Genomic DNA, 15588 nt, shown 5'->3' with positions numbered 1-15588 from the left:
GGAGGAAATGGAGTCCCTGAGGGGAAAAATTGAGGAACTAAATGTCCCTCAGGTTCTCTTGAGAGGAAAAATGGAGGATCTGAGGGAGAAAGTGAAGGAAAGAAATGCCTCTCAGGGTTCTTTAAGGGAGGAAATGGGGCCCATGAAAGGAAAAGTGGGCACTCTTCAGTCTCTGAGGGGGCAAATGGACACCCTGAAAGAAGAAACAGATGTCTCTCAGGGTTCCTTAAGCGATGAAATGGATATCCTGAGGGATAAAGTGAGCATCCTGAAGGAAGGAAGAAATGTCTCTCAGGGTTCCTTAAGAGAGAAAATGGAGCCCCTGAGGGGAAAAATTGAGGAACTAAATGTCCCTCAAGTTCCCCTGAGAGGGAAAATGGAGGATCTGAGGGTGAAAATGGAGTCCCTGAGGGGAATAGTGGAGGAAATAAATGTTCCTCAGGTTCCCTTGAGAGGGAAAATGGAGGATCTGAGGGTGAAAGTGGAGCTTCTGAGGGGAAAAGTGGAGGAAATAAATGTCCCTTGGGGTACCTTGAGAGGGAAAATGGAGGATCTGAGGGGAAAAGTGGAGGAAAGAAATGCCTTTCAAGGTTTCTTAAGAGGAAATGAAGCCCTTGAGGGGGAAATGGAGGAAATAACTCTCCCTCAGGTTCTCTTGAGAGGGAAAATGGAGCCTCTGAAGGGGAAACTGGAAGAAAGAGATGCCTCTCATGGTTCCTTATGGGAGGAAATGGAGCCCATGAAAGGAAAAGTGGACATCCTACAGTCTCTGAGGGGGCAAATGGACACCCTGAAGGAAGAAATAGATGTCTTTCAGGGTTACTTAAGAGATGAAATGGAGCCCCTGAAGGGGAAAATTGAGGAACCAAATGTCCCTCAGGTTCCCTTGAGAGGGAAAATGGAGGATCTGAGGGTGAAAGTGGAGTCTCTGAGGGGAATAGTGGAGGAAATAAATGTCCCTCAGGTTCCTTTGACAGGGAAAATGGAGGATCTGAGCGTGAAAGTGGAGTCCCTGAGGGAAATAATGGAGGAACTAAATGTCCCTCAGGTTCTCCCGAGAGGGAAAATGGAGGATCTGAGGGTGAAAGTGGAGTCCCTGAGGGGAATAGTGGAAGAAATAAATGTCTCTCAGGTTCCCTTGATAGGGAAAATGGAGGATCTGAGGGTGAAAGTGGAAGAAAGAGATGTCTCTCAAGTTTTCTTAAGCAAGGAAATGCAATCTGTGAGGAGGGAAATGGGTACCCTGAGGGAAGAAAAGGATAGCCCTCAGGGTATCTTAAGCGAGGAAATTGAGGTTCTGAGGGGAGAAATGGATGAAATAAAGGTCCCTCGGGTGCCCTTAATGGGGAAAATGGAAGAAAGAGATGCCCTTCAGGGTTCCTTAAGAGAGGAAATGGAGCCTCTGAGGGGAAATGTGAAGGAAAGAGATGTCCCTCAGGGTTCCTTAAGAGAGGAAATGGAGCCTCTGAGGGGAAAAGTGAACAGATGTCCCTCAGGTTCCCTTGAGAGGGAAAATGGAGCCCCTGAGGGGGAAAGTGGGCACTTTGAAGGAAGAAATAGATGGCCCCCAGGTTGTCTTTGGAGAGAAAATGGATTCCCTGAGGGGAAAAGTGAAGGAAAGAGATGTACCTCAGGTTCCCTTGAGAGGGAAAATGGAGCCCCTGAGGGGGAAAGTGGGTGCCCCGAAGGAAGAAATAGATGGCCCTCAGGTTGTCTCCGGAGAGAAAATGGATTCCCTGAGGGGGAAAGTGGAGGAAAGAGATGTACCTCAGGTTCCCTTGAGAGGGAAAATGGAGCCCCTGAGGGGGAAAGTGGGTGCCCCGAAGGAAGAAATAGATGGCCCTCAGGTTGTCTCCGGAGAGAAAATGGATTCCCTGAGGGGGAAAGTGGAGGAAAGAGATGTACCTCAGGTTCCCTTGAGAGGGAAAATGGAGCCCCTGAGGGGGAAAGTGGAGGAAAGAGATATACTTCAGGTTCCCTTGAGAGGGAAAATGGAGCCCCTGAGGGGGAAAGTGGAGGAAAGAGATATACTTCAGGTTCCCTTGAGAGGGAAAATGGAGCCCCTGAGGGGGAAAGTGGAGGAAAGAGATATACTTCAGGTTCCCTTGAGAGGGAAAATGGAGCCCCTGAGGGGGAAAGTGGGCACTTTGAAGGAAGAAATAGATGGCTCTCAGATTGTCTCCGGAGAGAAAATGGATTCCCTGAGGGGAAAAGTGGAGGAAAGAGATGTACCTCAGGTTCCCTTGAGAGGGAAAATGGAGCCCCTGAGAGGGAAAGTGGGCACTTTGAAGGCAGAAATAGGTGGCTCTCAGATCGTCTCCGGAGAGAAAATGGATTCCCTGAGGGGAAAAGTGGAGGAAAGAGATGTACCTCAGGTTCCCTTGAGAGGGAAAATGGAGCCCCTGAGAGGGAAAGTGGGCACTTTGAAGGAAGAAATAGATGGCCCTCAGGTTATCTCCGGAGAGAAAATGGATTCCCTGAGGGGAAAAGTGGAGGAAATAAATATCCCCCAGGTTCCCTTGAGAGGGAAAATTCAGCTTCTGAAGGAAGAAAGAGATCGCCCTCAGGGTTCCTTAAGAGAGGAAATACAACCTCTGAGGAGGAAAATGGGCGCCCTGAGGGAAGAAATAGGTAGCCCTCAGGTTGTCTTGAGAGAGAAAATGGAGCCTTTGAGGAGGAAAGTGGAGGAAAGAGATGGCCCTCAGGGCTCAAGAGATGAGATAAAGGAGCTTCTGAGGGGAAAAGTGGGCAGCATGCTCAACAAAATTGATTCCTTTAGTGATCAAGTGGGCATCTTACAGGACAGGATGGACTCCTTGAGAGAGGAAACGGAGCCCCTGAGGAGAAAAATTGAAGAAGCTGATGCCACTAAGGCTGCATTAAGAGAGGAAATACAGCCTCTGAGGGGGGAAATGGGCACCTTGGAGGAAAGAAGAGATGGCCCTCAGGATGACTTGCGAGAGGAAATTGAGCTTCTGAGGGGGAAAGTGAAGGAAATATATGTTTGCCATGTTCCCTTGAGAGAGAAAATGGAGCCCCTGAGGGGGAGAATGGGAGAAAGAGATGCCCCCCAGGGTTCCTTAAGAGATGAAATGGACTCTCTGAGGGGGAAATTGGGCACCCTGAAGTAAGGAAAATATGGCCCTCAGGTAGTCTTTGGAGAGAAAATGGAGCCTTTGAGGAGGATAATGGAAGAAAGAGCTTTCTTAAGAGAGGAAATTGAGTCTCTGAGGGGAAAAGTTGAGGGAAAAGATAGCCACAGGGTTCACCTCAGTTTAAGGTTCTCCCCATGATCTTATAGCACCTTAACTTCCTTCATGTTTACAAGTTTCACTCAGTGCACTTTGCCCAGTCCATTGTATGATTTTATTGCTGTGTTTTATCATGTGTTTTATAATGACTGTGTTTTTATTTTATGCCTTTTAATTTTATTTGTGTGTTTTTTGTATTTGATACCACTGTATGCTTGTTTTATATCTGTGAGCCGCCCCGAGTCCCTCTGGGGAGATGGTGGTGGGGTATAAAAATAAAATTATTATTATTATTATTATTATTATTATTATTATTATTATTAAAAGATGTCTCACGTTGTTTCTTAGGAGAGGAAATACAGCCTCTGAGGGGAAAAGTGAAGAAAATAAATGTCCCTCAGGCTCCATTGAGAGACAAAATGGAGGATCTGAAGAGAAAAGCGTCCATCCTTCAGGAAGGAAGAGATGCCCCTCAGGTTGCCTTTGAAGGGAAAATGGAGGTCTTGAGGAGACAAGCGGGTGTCCCGCAAGTCCCCCTGCAAAAGAAAACGGGTTCCTTGAGGGAGAAGGTGGGTGCGTCACAGGAAGGAATGGATGCCCAGCTGGATGTCTTGAAAGAGAAAATGGGCTCCATGAGGGGAAAAGTGGACTCCCTGCAAGAGAGAATAGATACCTCTCAGGGAGCTCTGCAAAGGAAAACGGGCAACCTAGATGTTGCTAAGCAAGAGGAAATGGACTCCATAGGGAAGAAAGTGGGTGAAGCAAAGGAGATATTGGGCAAGAGAGAGAAGACTGAATCCTTGAAGGAAGGAATGAGCATCCTACAGGTTGCCCCACATGAGAGAATGGATGCTTTGCGGAAGAAGATCCTCAAGAGTGGCCTGTTTGGTTTTGAGCAAGAGGGTGGCTGTTCGGACATGGCCTTCACCCTTCGTGGTGTCCCTTTGCTGGAGGAAGGGGCTGCCCTCCTTCTAGGTGCTTTGGGCAGCAACGTCCTTATGGAGAAGATGGACACCTTGCGACGAGAAGTGGAAGACACCCAAAAGGATGACCTTTTGGGATCCCTGCGAGAAAAGATGGAGAGCCTGCAGAGGAAAGTGGCCGCCCCCTTGGAAATGGAGGACCCGAAATGGACATTGGGGACCATGGATAAATGGGAAGCCCTTCAGACAACCTTGTGGGGTCTCCTCCGGGATGCTCAGCTGCAGGAGAAGATGTCAACCATCCTAGAGAAGATGGGTGCCCCATGGACAGAAATATGGGCTCTGCAGAAAGAGGTGAGTCCTTGACATTTTCCCAGTGGAAGGGATTGAGGAGAAGAACATCCAATTGAATGCTGCACTGGGAAAGTACAGTATATTCTTTGTGTGTGCCAAATAACACACAGGCGTGGTTTGTTTTACACGTGCTGCAGGCTTTGGGGGAACATGTTTCTCTTTTGTAAGAAAAAAAAATTAGAGGAAAGTTTGGAGCAAGCATGGGCAAACCTGGGCCCTCCAGGTGTTTTGGACTTCAACTGCCACAATTCCTAACAGCCGGTAGGCTGTTAGGAATTGTAAGAGTTGAAGTCCAAAACACCTGGAGGGTCCAAGTTTGCCCATGGCTGCCTTAGAGTCTCCGTAAGTTAGAAACTTGAAGGTACACAACAACAACAACAGTGTCTAAAACAGAAGCCAGAACAAATGTGAAGACTTATTATCCACAGAGAGGAACCATTCAGCCATTATAAAGCAGAAACCATCTCTTTTCTTCTTCTAGGTCCCTGTGTCCTTTGAGGAGGTTGCTGTGCATTTCACCAAGGAAGAATGGGCCCTGCTGGATTCAGGTCAAAGAGCCCTATACAGAGAAGTTATGCTGGAGAATTATGGGAATGTGGCCTTTCTCGGTAGGAATGCTTTTGCCCTTTGCCAATAATAGTAATAGTAATAATAGTAATATTAATAACTCAGCCGTTATCAGGATCTCAAGATTGAACTGCAAGTAAAGGTAAAGGTTTCCCCTGACGTTAAATCCAGTCATGTCTGACTCTGGGGGTTGGTGCTCATCTCCATTTCTAAGCTGAAGAGCCGGCGATGTCCATAGACACCTCCAAGGTCATGTGACTGGCATGACTGCATGGAGCGCCGTTACCTTCCCGCCGGAGCGGTACCTATTGATCTACTAACATTTGCATGTTTTCAAACTGCTAGGTTGGCAGGAGCTGGAGTTAACAGCGGGCGCTCAAGCCGCTCCCGGGATTTGAACCTGGGACCTTTCGGTCTGCAAGTTCAGCAGCTCAGTGCTTTAACGCACTTCGCCACCGGGGCTCCTTGAACTGAAAAGGCTCTGGCATAAACCAGTGCAGGTGGTCCCAGTGGTGATTGGCACATTGGGTGCAGTGCCAAAAGATCTCAGACGGCATTTGGAAACAATAGACATTGACAAAATTACGATGTGCCAACTACAAAAGGCCACCCTGCTGGGATCTGCGCGCATCATCTGAAAATACATCACACAGTCCTAGACACTTGAGAAGTGTTCGACTTGTGATTTTGTGATACGAAATCCAGCATATCTATCTTGTTTGCTGTGTCATAAAATAATAATAATAATAATAATAATAATAATAATAATAATAATACCCTGCTTTATCTCTCCGAAAAGGATTCAAAGCGGCTAATAGAATTCTTCTCTATTTGTATTTCTAAATTAAATTATCTAGTCCTGTGCATTTCTGCATACGCCTTGAAATTCTCTTCAATAGTTTGACCGTTTCCTTCCAATTGTTGGTACAAAAGGGGCTGCAGTGCTTACATATTTGCATTCTTCTGTGACATTATCATTAGTTATATCCCTTTCCTAATTCCAGACAAGAATAATTATGGGGGATTTTTTCTAGATGTTAAAGCAAATTTAGGATTTGTCAGGCTCAGTATGAGTGATTGAGATAAATCTGATTTTAAAGCAGTAGAAGTGGGGATGGTGTGGTATGAGACTAGTATCTACAAGATTGATATTTATGGTCTCATTTATTCATGTCTGGCAAAATATGTAATCTCTAAGCGTGGTGTAATTCCCTCAGGCCTCTTCCACACAATTGTATAAAATCTACATTGAACTGGATTATATGGCAGTGCAGACTCAGAAAATCCAGTTCAACGCAGATATTGTGGATTATCTGCCTTAATATTCTGGACTATGTGGAAGGGCCCTCAGTGTGACTCTGTGACTTGCTTGGGCCCATTTCAATAGGGTCGATCATTGGGGTGTTGTGTGATTTCCGGACACTATGGCTGTGTTCTAGCAGCATTTTCTCCTGACATTTTGCCTGCATCTGTGGCTGGCATCTTCAGAGGATCTTTGACAATACAGGGTTCATTATTATTTGAAATTTTGCATATCCACATGAAGTCTGTGCATTGTACTGTTCTCAAAAGTTTCTGGAGTCTAAAACTAGAGAAAAGAGATTGGTAGTTTTTAATGGATTTAATCTGAATTGTTTTTAATACTATCGATGTTTAATTCTGTTTTAATATTAGTATGTTTGAAATTGTATTGTAATGCTTTTAATGTTAGCCACTTTGAGTCTCCTTATGGAGAGAAAAAATGGGATATAAATAAACATAATAATAATAATAATAATAATAATAATAATAATAATAATAATAATAATAATAATACAGTAGAGTCTCACTTATCCAAGCCTCGCTTATCCAAGTTTCTGGATTATCCAAGCCATTTTTGTAGTCAATGTTTTCAATATATCGTGATATTTTGGTGCTAAATTCGTAAATACAGTAATTACAACATAACATTACTGCATATTGAACTGCTTTTTCTGTCAAATTTGTTGTAAAACATGATGTTTTGGTGCTTAATTTGTAAAATCATAACCTAATTTGATGTTTAATAGGCTTTTCCTTAATCCCTCCTTATTATCCAAGATATTCGCTTATCCAAGCTTCTGCTGGCCCGTTTAGCTTGGATAAGTGAGACTCTACTGTAATAATAATAATAATAATAATAATAATAATAATAATAATAATAATAGTCTCAGAGAGGAAAGGTAGAAGATCTTTCCAGTACTTCAGAATGTTATCGTCACCCTTTCATAGGGCAGCTATGTGGATAGGTCCTGAGGCAAAGAAAGGCAGAAACGTCGAGAAAAGTCCATTGCCTTCTCCCATCCACTTATTTCTTGGAAATACTTAACACATCCAGACTTTTGGGTGTATTGGGTTACACTTTCCGCTGCTCATCTTGTCTGGAGGACACTTAAGTTGAGGGGAAATGCTTTGAGCATTCCAAGGTCATGCCCAACATATTGAGATGTGCCACAAGACAAGTAGGATGATGTAGTTTCAGGAAAAGATTGTAATACAAAAAGAATTAGTCTGTTCTCTTTATTTCCCCCCTTACTCTCTAAAGGCAGTGACAAAACATCAATGATGCAATCCAGATCTGCTCCTGTGTGTGATGAATTGGGAAAAGCTATTCTGCACTCAGATCAGGTAAGGGAAGTTCCTCTGTCTGTTGAAAAGATTCTCTAGGAGCAGATTAGAGACAAATGGATTCATGCTTCTTCTCCCTCATTCCTGATTTCCAGTTTCAGAATAGTCCTCTTTAACATGTAACCAGCTCTGAAGGTTATTGCTCTGAAGTTTTGTTTTGAAGCTGTCGAGTGACATGCTACTGAAACTGGGTTGCAGTGAGTTTTTTGGACTGTTTTTTGGCCATATTCCAGCTGCATTCTCTCCTGACCTTTTGTCTGCATCTGTGGCTGGCATCTTCAGAGGTCTGTTGGAAGTGAGGGAAGTGGAGTGTATATATACCTGTGAAATGTCCAGGATGGGAGAAAGAACCCTTGTCTGGTTAAAGCAAGTGTGAATGTTGCCATTACCAGGTTTGACTAATGTATTGTCGAAGACTTTCATAGCCGGAATCATAGGGTTGGTGTGTGTTTTCCGGGGTGTATGGCCATGTTCCAGAAGTATTCTCTCCTGATGTTTCGCCCTCATCTATGGCAGGCATCCCCAGAGGTTGTGATGTGGGCGAAACATCAGGAGGGAATACTTCTGGAACATGGCCATACAGCCCAGAAAACACACAATAATCCTAGGCTTGACTAGCATTGAGTAGCCATGAAACTGCACAGTCAATCACTGAGGGTATCTGCATAGGGGTAGCTTTGTCCGTGTTGTCTAAAGGCATCCTCTGTTTGGGAGGTATTCATTGGCACTTGATTGTTTTCTGTGTGGAGTTCCCCTGTTTCTGAGTAGTGTTCATTATTTACTGTCTTGATTCTGGTGTTTTTTAATACTGGTAGTAACCTGATTGTGTTCATTTTCATGTTTTCCTCCTGTTGAAATTGTCCATGTGCTTGTGAATTTCAGTGGCTTCTCTGTGTTGTCTGACATTATGATTGTCAGAGTGGTCCAGCCACTGAAAGCTTGCCTTACGCTACATTGAAGCAAAACACGAATCTAACCTTAAATGATGGCAGTGAATGCCTGGCTGCAAGGAGTTGATGGTTGTACTTGTTTGTGTATTGTGCAATCAGAAATACTCTTTGTTTTTTTTTCCAGGTCCCAGTGTCCTTCGAGGAGTTGGGAGCAGAAGATTTCACCAAAGAGGAAGGGTCCCTGCCAAATCCAGAGAAAAAAGCCCTGCAGAAGGAAACAATGGAGGAGAAGCTAAAGACCGGCGCTCTTCCGGGTAGGGACCTCTTTTTTTGAATATTCCCCTTATTTTTCTTTCTTTAGCAGGAAGGGTTGTTTATGATATTTTTGTTTATTTAGTTGATTTCTGTTCCACCTTCCTGCAAAATGGGACTTGAATGTTAATAATAAGCAATCCTTTGTCTAGGAGGGGATCCCTTGGATATTTTGGTTGAACTGTGGTGCCATCGCCCAACTCCAAGCTGAACAAGAGTTTAGGGACAGAGGGGAAATGTTCACCAGTGTTTGTATATATTGTCTGATGAAAGGAGTTTCTCTATTTGAGGCCTTCCCTTCTTTCAGACATAACAGGTCCAATTTTGTTCTTTCTTTAAGATGGCTCTCTGATGCCCAAGTCTGGCATTATCCCCAGACTTAATGAAATGGAGGAAGAACTGTGTGTCCAGGAAAGATTGCCAGGTATTACTTTTGAGAGGGAAAAAGAGAAAGTGCTCACAAGACAGAATGTTATTTTATATTAATCACTTCTGTTTATATCCCAATTTATAACATGTAACCCATAAACTGGCTAATAAAAAGTGCAATACTCGATTTTCTAAAAGCGAATACCAGGATTTTTGTTGCTAGTGAAGTAAAAAGAAATAGACCACTTTTAGGCATACACACATGCTACATTTGAAACCTTTGCCTGATGTCTGAAGAAAATATTTTAAAGGGCATTATAAAAGCACCTATTGGAAATGGGTTTTCCAAATTTTCATATAATAGGTAACAACAAACTAATAAACAGCATTATAAGGACTTGCATGCAATATTTAATTTTTAATTTACCTGTTCATTTAAAAAGGCGTATTATTATCCCCCCCCCAAAAAGTGAAAGGAAATCAAACTAAGAGCTGAACTATGATTAAAAGCACAAAAAACAAAATCAGCTTTTTCTGTCTTGCACTTCTAGTTTGATACTGGCTTGTTAGCTATTGGCTATAACTTTTTTTTACTGTGAATATGCAGCTGAGATAAAATTGATGAAATCTAATTTCTGTTATAATAATAATAATAATAATAATAATAATAATAATAATATCTTTATTTATAACCCCAGGGGGATTAGGGCAGTTTCCAAAAAAAAAGTGCCATAATAAAAAACAAATAGACAGACAGACCAAATCAAAACAATAATTAAAGCTACATCAATATAAGCATATAATAACTAGTCAACAATAAGTGCTTAAATAAACATGATTAATCTCAGTAAACACATTTACAACATAATAAAAGCTAAACAACTAAAATGCATCAAAAGTATAGAATGGTTTACAGCAGCCAACACAGCCAGGGTGGGTTTCCAGTATCCAAGCGAGGTTGTATATTAAGATGTTCTATTGTTAGGATTGGCCTCCACACCAGCATTAGTTAAAATGCTTTTATATTTCAGTATTCTCTACCACATTTCATTGATTCATTCCTCAATTGAAAAATGCAACTCTTTTTTTCCAATAATTTCATTTCTTTCTCTTTTTAAAGCTAAGGATGTGCTTAATTCATCACTAGAAAACCACTGGGAACCCTGCCCAGCAGAGAAGACATTAAAATTCCCAGAGTATGAAAAGAGCTTCAGCTGCCATCAGAGAGTGCAGATGGAGGAGAAACCGTTGCAGTCTCTTGAATCAAGAAAATGCATCAACCAGACTGCATCAAGCTTTGCTTACCACTATAAAGAAGTTGTGGTGGAAAAACCCTATAAATGCCTGGAATGTGGAAAGTGCTTCAGTCAGAGTGGGCGGCTTATTATCCATCAACGAAATCACCCAAGGGAAAAATCATATAAATGCCTGGAGTGTGGGAAGAACTTCAATTCAGGTCCAGGCCTCACCTACCATCAAAGGATCCACACAGGTGAGAAACCCTATAAATGTCTGGAGTGTGGAAAGAGCTTCCGTGGCCATAACCAGCTTACAGATCACCAGAGGGTACACACAGGGGAGAGGCCATTTCAGTGTGTGGAGTGTGGGAAAAGCTTTAGCCAGAGTGGGCAGCTGACGATACATCAAAGGATACACTCAGGAGTGACTCCCTATAAATGTCTGGAATGTGGAAAGAGCTTCAGTTCAAGCACAGGCCTCAGCCGCCACCAAAGGACCCACACCGGGGAGAAACCCTTTAAATGCTTGGAGTGTGGTATGAGCTTCAGCCAAAACATAAGCCTTACGTACCATCAAGTGGTCCATACTGGGGAGAAACCCTACAAATGCCTGGAGTGTGGAAAGTGTTTCCCTAGGCATGAACTTTTGACCATCCACCAAAGAGTTCATACAGGGGAGAAACTGTACACTTGCCAGGAATGTGGGAAGAGCTTCAGCTGGAGCACAAGTCTCACCTACCACCAACGAATGCACTCTGGGGAGAAACCGTACACATGCGCAGAATGTGGCATGAGCTTCCGCAGCCACCACCACCTTACTGATCATCAAAGGGTGCACACTGGGGAGAAACCGTTCAAATGTTCGGCATGTGGGAAGTGCTTTGGTCAGAGCAACGGCCTTGCCCGTCACGAGAGAACCCACACAGGGGAGAAACCCTTCACGTGTGTGGAGTGCGGAACGAGCTTCAGTCAGAGTGGGCAACTCGTTATACATCTGAGAGTACACACTGGAGAAAAGCCCTATCAGTGTCCAGAGTGTGGTATGGGATTCCGCCAAAACAGAAGCCTCATCCGGCACCAGAGAATCCACACTGGGGAGAGACCTTTCAAGTGCTTGGAGTGTGGAAAGGATTTTAGCCAGGATTCCCATCTCATGTCACATAAAAGAATTCACACAGGAGAGAAACCATATAAGTGCCTGATATGTGGAAAGAGTTTTCTGAGGCATGAATACCTGACCATCCATCGAAGACATCATACTGGGGAGAAGCCGTTTAAATGCCCAGAGTGTGGCAAGGCCTTCATGAAGCGAGACTCTCTTATTTGCCACGAAAGAACCCACACTGGGGAGAAACCCTACAAATGCCTACAGTGCGGAAAAGGTTTCAGACAGAACAGAAGCCTTGGCTTCCATCAGAGAGTCCACACTGGGGAGAAACCCTTTAAATGCCTGGAGTGTGGAAAGCTCTTTAGGCTTAGTGCAAACCTTACTGTGCATAAAAGAATCCACACTGGGGAAAAGCCCTATCAATGCCTGGAATGTGGAAAGAGCTTCAGTCAGAACAGAAGTCTCATCTACCATCAAAGAGTGCACACTGAGGAAAAAACGTTTAAATGCCTTGAGTGTGGAAAAAGCTTCACGCAAAACAGAAGCCTTCACTTCCATCAGAAAGTTCACACTGGGGAAAAACCCTTTAAATGCCTGGAGTGTGGAAAGCTCTTTAGACTTAGTGCAAACCTTGCTGTACATAAAAGAGTCCACACAGGTGAAAAGCCCTATAAATGTCCAGAGTGTGGAAAGGGCTTCAGTCAAAACAGGAGTCTTATCTATCATCAGAGAGTCCATAAAAAGGAGAAACCGTTTAAATCTCTAGAATATGTGAATTACATTGGTGACAGCATGGGACTTGCCTGCCAGCAGAGCAAATCAGTAAATAAGCCATGGAATGAAGTTCCATGGCTTGTTTAGGTGTATCAGCTTCAAGCGGTAGCAATTGTGTAGCATGCACTGTCACACTGTCCATATACCATAAGCCAAGTTTTTCATGGTACCCTGGCTTTGCATGATATGTGATAGTGGCCAGTTAGTTGAACTCTTTCATCACATCACATCCCTTGTTCTGAATGCTAAAATCTGAAATACTCCAAAGTCTGAAATTGTCTGCTTTGCTTTCAGGTAATGTAAAGTACACAAACTTATTAAAATATTAAAAATATTATGTATAAAATTACCTTCTGGCTAGGTGTATAAGGTATATATGAAACACAAATGAACTGCATGTCCCATCTCCATGTTATCTCATTATATATATGTAAGCAAATAAAAGTCTTCCACAATTCAAAACTTCTGGTACCACAAATTTGGGATAACAAATACTCAACCTGTAACCTGCATAGAAGAGTGAACTTTTAAATGTGTAATGTGCTTTGATAAGTATACATGTCTAGCATGTGGAAAGAACCTGGATAAGAAGCAATTTCCTTGTGCTAAGGGTTAAAACAATGGCCAAAGTTCTGTCCACAATAGGCATGGTTGTGTGGCCAGAGACATCTCGTATTCCTGTCTTCAGTACATAGAATTGGCCTTGCTGGATGGGTGCCATCTCCTAGATCAGGGCCCCTCAAACTACAGTCCATGTGCTGGTTCCAGTTTGTCAAGGTCCTTTCTCTGCCCCCCACCCTAAACTTTACACTCACCATTCTAGGTCGTCCAATGAACTCTGTTATTCTGGGACTGGAAATGAGGCAATTCTGTGTTGTTCATGTGTATCCAGTTTCATGTAACAGTGTATCCACTGGGAACGTATGCCTGTGGATATGGGTGTCTAAGTATATAAGTTGACAATACATTTCTTTCTAGGGTTTTCAAAAGAGATTTTATTATCATGTGTGTCATCACTTTAAACACCCATTTAAAGTATAAGTTAGTATCCCTCCCCAATATAGAACCTAATTTTGCATTGCTGCTGTTCTTATTCGGAGATGCTGGTTATAATTTTAAAAATGTTGTGATTAATGGGTTTTGTTTATGGCCTGATCCACAAAATACTACAGAATCTTTGGTCCCTTTTTGGCTTACAAAGCAAGCCAGGCTTTATTTAACCTCCATGTTTCAGCAGCGTTTTCATCAAAGTGAGAATCCTGTCTGCTATATTCAACCACTGGGACCTTACTTTAATGGATGGTGCTTTGGAGTAAACTGAAAGGCAGTTTTGAAATTTAACATTATGAGAAAATCATGTTGGCTTATCTGTGATATAGCTCATCAGTTGTTTTGTTTTTTTCTGTGTTGTTTCTCATTGAAATGTCTGAAGTTTCAAAGGCATAATACTGGTGTTTGTACAATTTTAATCCTCCGTTCACCCAATCTGCATTGATTGTCATCTGAGTTATTTTGCAATGATATGGACATCTCATTTGTATGACAGACAATAGAAAATCTCACATCTGAGATAAATATTTGAAGGTATAGAATCAAAAGTATTTGACAATATTGAAAAATATGTAGATCTTTGTATGAGGTGGAGTATTTTGTTTAAATGACTGCTAACTTTCTTCTATGAAAAAGAATGTAACAAGTCAAGTCTTCTGTGTTTGTCAAATCCTGCTTTGTTTTTTCTCCTGCCAATTTTTGTTTTAGCAAACACAAGAGTCAAAATAAATAAGGCTAAATAGCCCTAGTTGAGTATATCTTTTTTCTAAATGCTTGGGAAGAAAGTGTTCTGGATTTTGGAATACATTTTATTTGCATATACATACTTAATGAGCTATCTTTGAGATGAAACCCAAATATAAACATGCAGATTGTGTGTTTCATAAACAGTTTATATACAGAGTCTAATAAAAATATACTTTTATACACCATTTTAATAACTTGGCATATGAAACAAAGTTTGTGTCCATTGAACCATCAGAAAGTAAACTATCTTGGCTTCCCATGTGGACAATTTTAAGCTTTGGAATATTTCAGATTTTAGAATTTCAGATAGTGGATGCTCAATCTGCAGATTAATGGTGTTGTGGTCCAGACATCTATCCAATAATAAAACATTCTCTGTCAGGGAAATGTTTCCCAATATTCCTGCAATGAAAGGTCTTACTTATATTTATGTGTGATAAAATTGAGTATAAAACTTTGCACACTTGTTCTATCAGACTCTCTTTTTGCTGGATAGTGTTTTGACCAGGTGTGAGCATCTTACTTGACAAGGTATCATTTCCTTTTCAGTTCTGATGTACCCATTTCACGTGCTGAACTGGGATGCATCTGCACAGTAGAATTAATGCAGTCTGATGCCACTTATAACCCCCATGGCACAATACTGAGACTCCTGGGATTTGTAGTTTGGCGAGGCACCAGTTCTCCTCAGCAGAGAACTCTAATCACCTTGTAAAACTACAGCTCCTACTCCAGATAATGAAGCAAGTTAATGCATTTATTGACCTGAGCATTTACTATTCTTCACTTTGTAATCCTAATAAAAATAGATCCGGGCCTAGTCGGTTTGGGACTGATCTCTGCCTTTTTTCTGTCTTTTAATCTTTCTCCTAAATGTCAGTAACTTTCTTTTGTTTAAAATATTTATTAATGCAGAAAGTTAAGGACTATGCACAAGGTTTTTTGGATGAACGGAACTATGCACTTTATATGTTTTAAGTTTTGTATATACTGTTTCATGTGTATTAATGCTTAATGTAAATCGTTTTTAAAAAACTGTTTTATGTTTTTAATGTGTTGTTATTTTTATCGGCATTGAATTTTTGCCAGATCTGTAAGCCTCCTTGAGTCCCTTCAGGTAAGAAAGGTGGGATAGAAATGACATAAATCAATAAATCAATAAATAAAGTTCAACCCATATCTACATTAAAACCTTCTCTTTTTGTTTGTCTACTAGAGTTGGGGAACATTTGGGTTTGCAGCATCCGCAGCAGAACAGGTGGGACGAGTGTCCTGTTGGGCAGAAGGGGGTTTCTGTGGAGGCGAGGAAGAAGCAGTGGATGTCGCACCTTAGGTTAGCTTCACCTTGCTAAAGACTCC

General features: G+C 42.0%; 1 protein-coding gene across 4 annotated transcripts in view; it reads left to right on the top strand.

Annotated features, from left to right (window-relative positions):
- Nucleotides 1-15412, top strand: part of LOC100559386 (zinc finger protein 420) — a 26980-nt gene extending 11568 nt beyond the window's left edge. For 3 of the 4 annotated variants that reach the window (XM_062972957.1, XM_062972956.1, XM_062972958.1), the window contains exons 2-7: nucleotides 3600-4528; nucleotides 5010-5136; nucleotides 7659-7741; nucleotides 8816-8945; nucleotides 9284-9367; nucleotides 10433-15412. In XM_062972957.1, the coding sequence (XP_062829027.1) occupies nucleotides 3671-4528; nucleotides 5010-5136; nucleotides 7659-7741; nucleotides 8816-8945; nucleotides 9284-9367; nucleotides 10433-12519 (3369 nt within the window). In that variant the 5' untranslated portion in view covers nucleotides 3600-3670 and the 3' untranslated portion in view covers nucleotides 12520-15412. The remainder of the gene's footprint in view (nucleotides 1-3599; nucleotides 4529-5009; nucleotides 5137-7658; nucleotides 7742-8815; nucleotides 8946-9283; nucleotides 9368-10432) is intronic. The other variant, XM_062972960.1, reaches the window with a different exon arrangement.
- The last annotated feature ends 176 nt before the right edge of the window (nucleotides 15413-15588 follow it).

Source organism: Anolis carolinensis, chromosome 2 (assembly GCF_035594765.1).
Source record: "Anolis carolinensis isolate JA03-04 chromosome 2, rAnoCar3.1.pri, whole genome shotgun sequence".
NCBI classification, from domain to species: domain Eukaryota; kingdom Metazoa; phylum Chordata; class Lepidosauria; order Squamata; family Dactyloidae; genus Anolis; species Anolis carolinensis.
The sequence above is the reverse complement of the archived record's forward strand: the minus strand, read 5'-3'. Positions and strand labels throughout refer to the sequence as shown.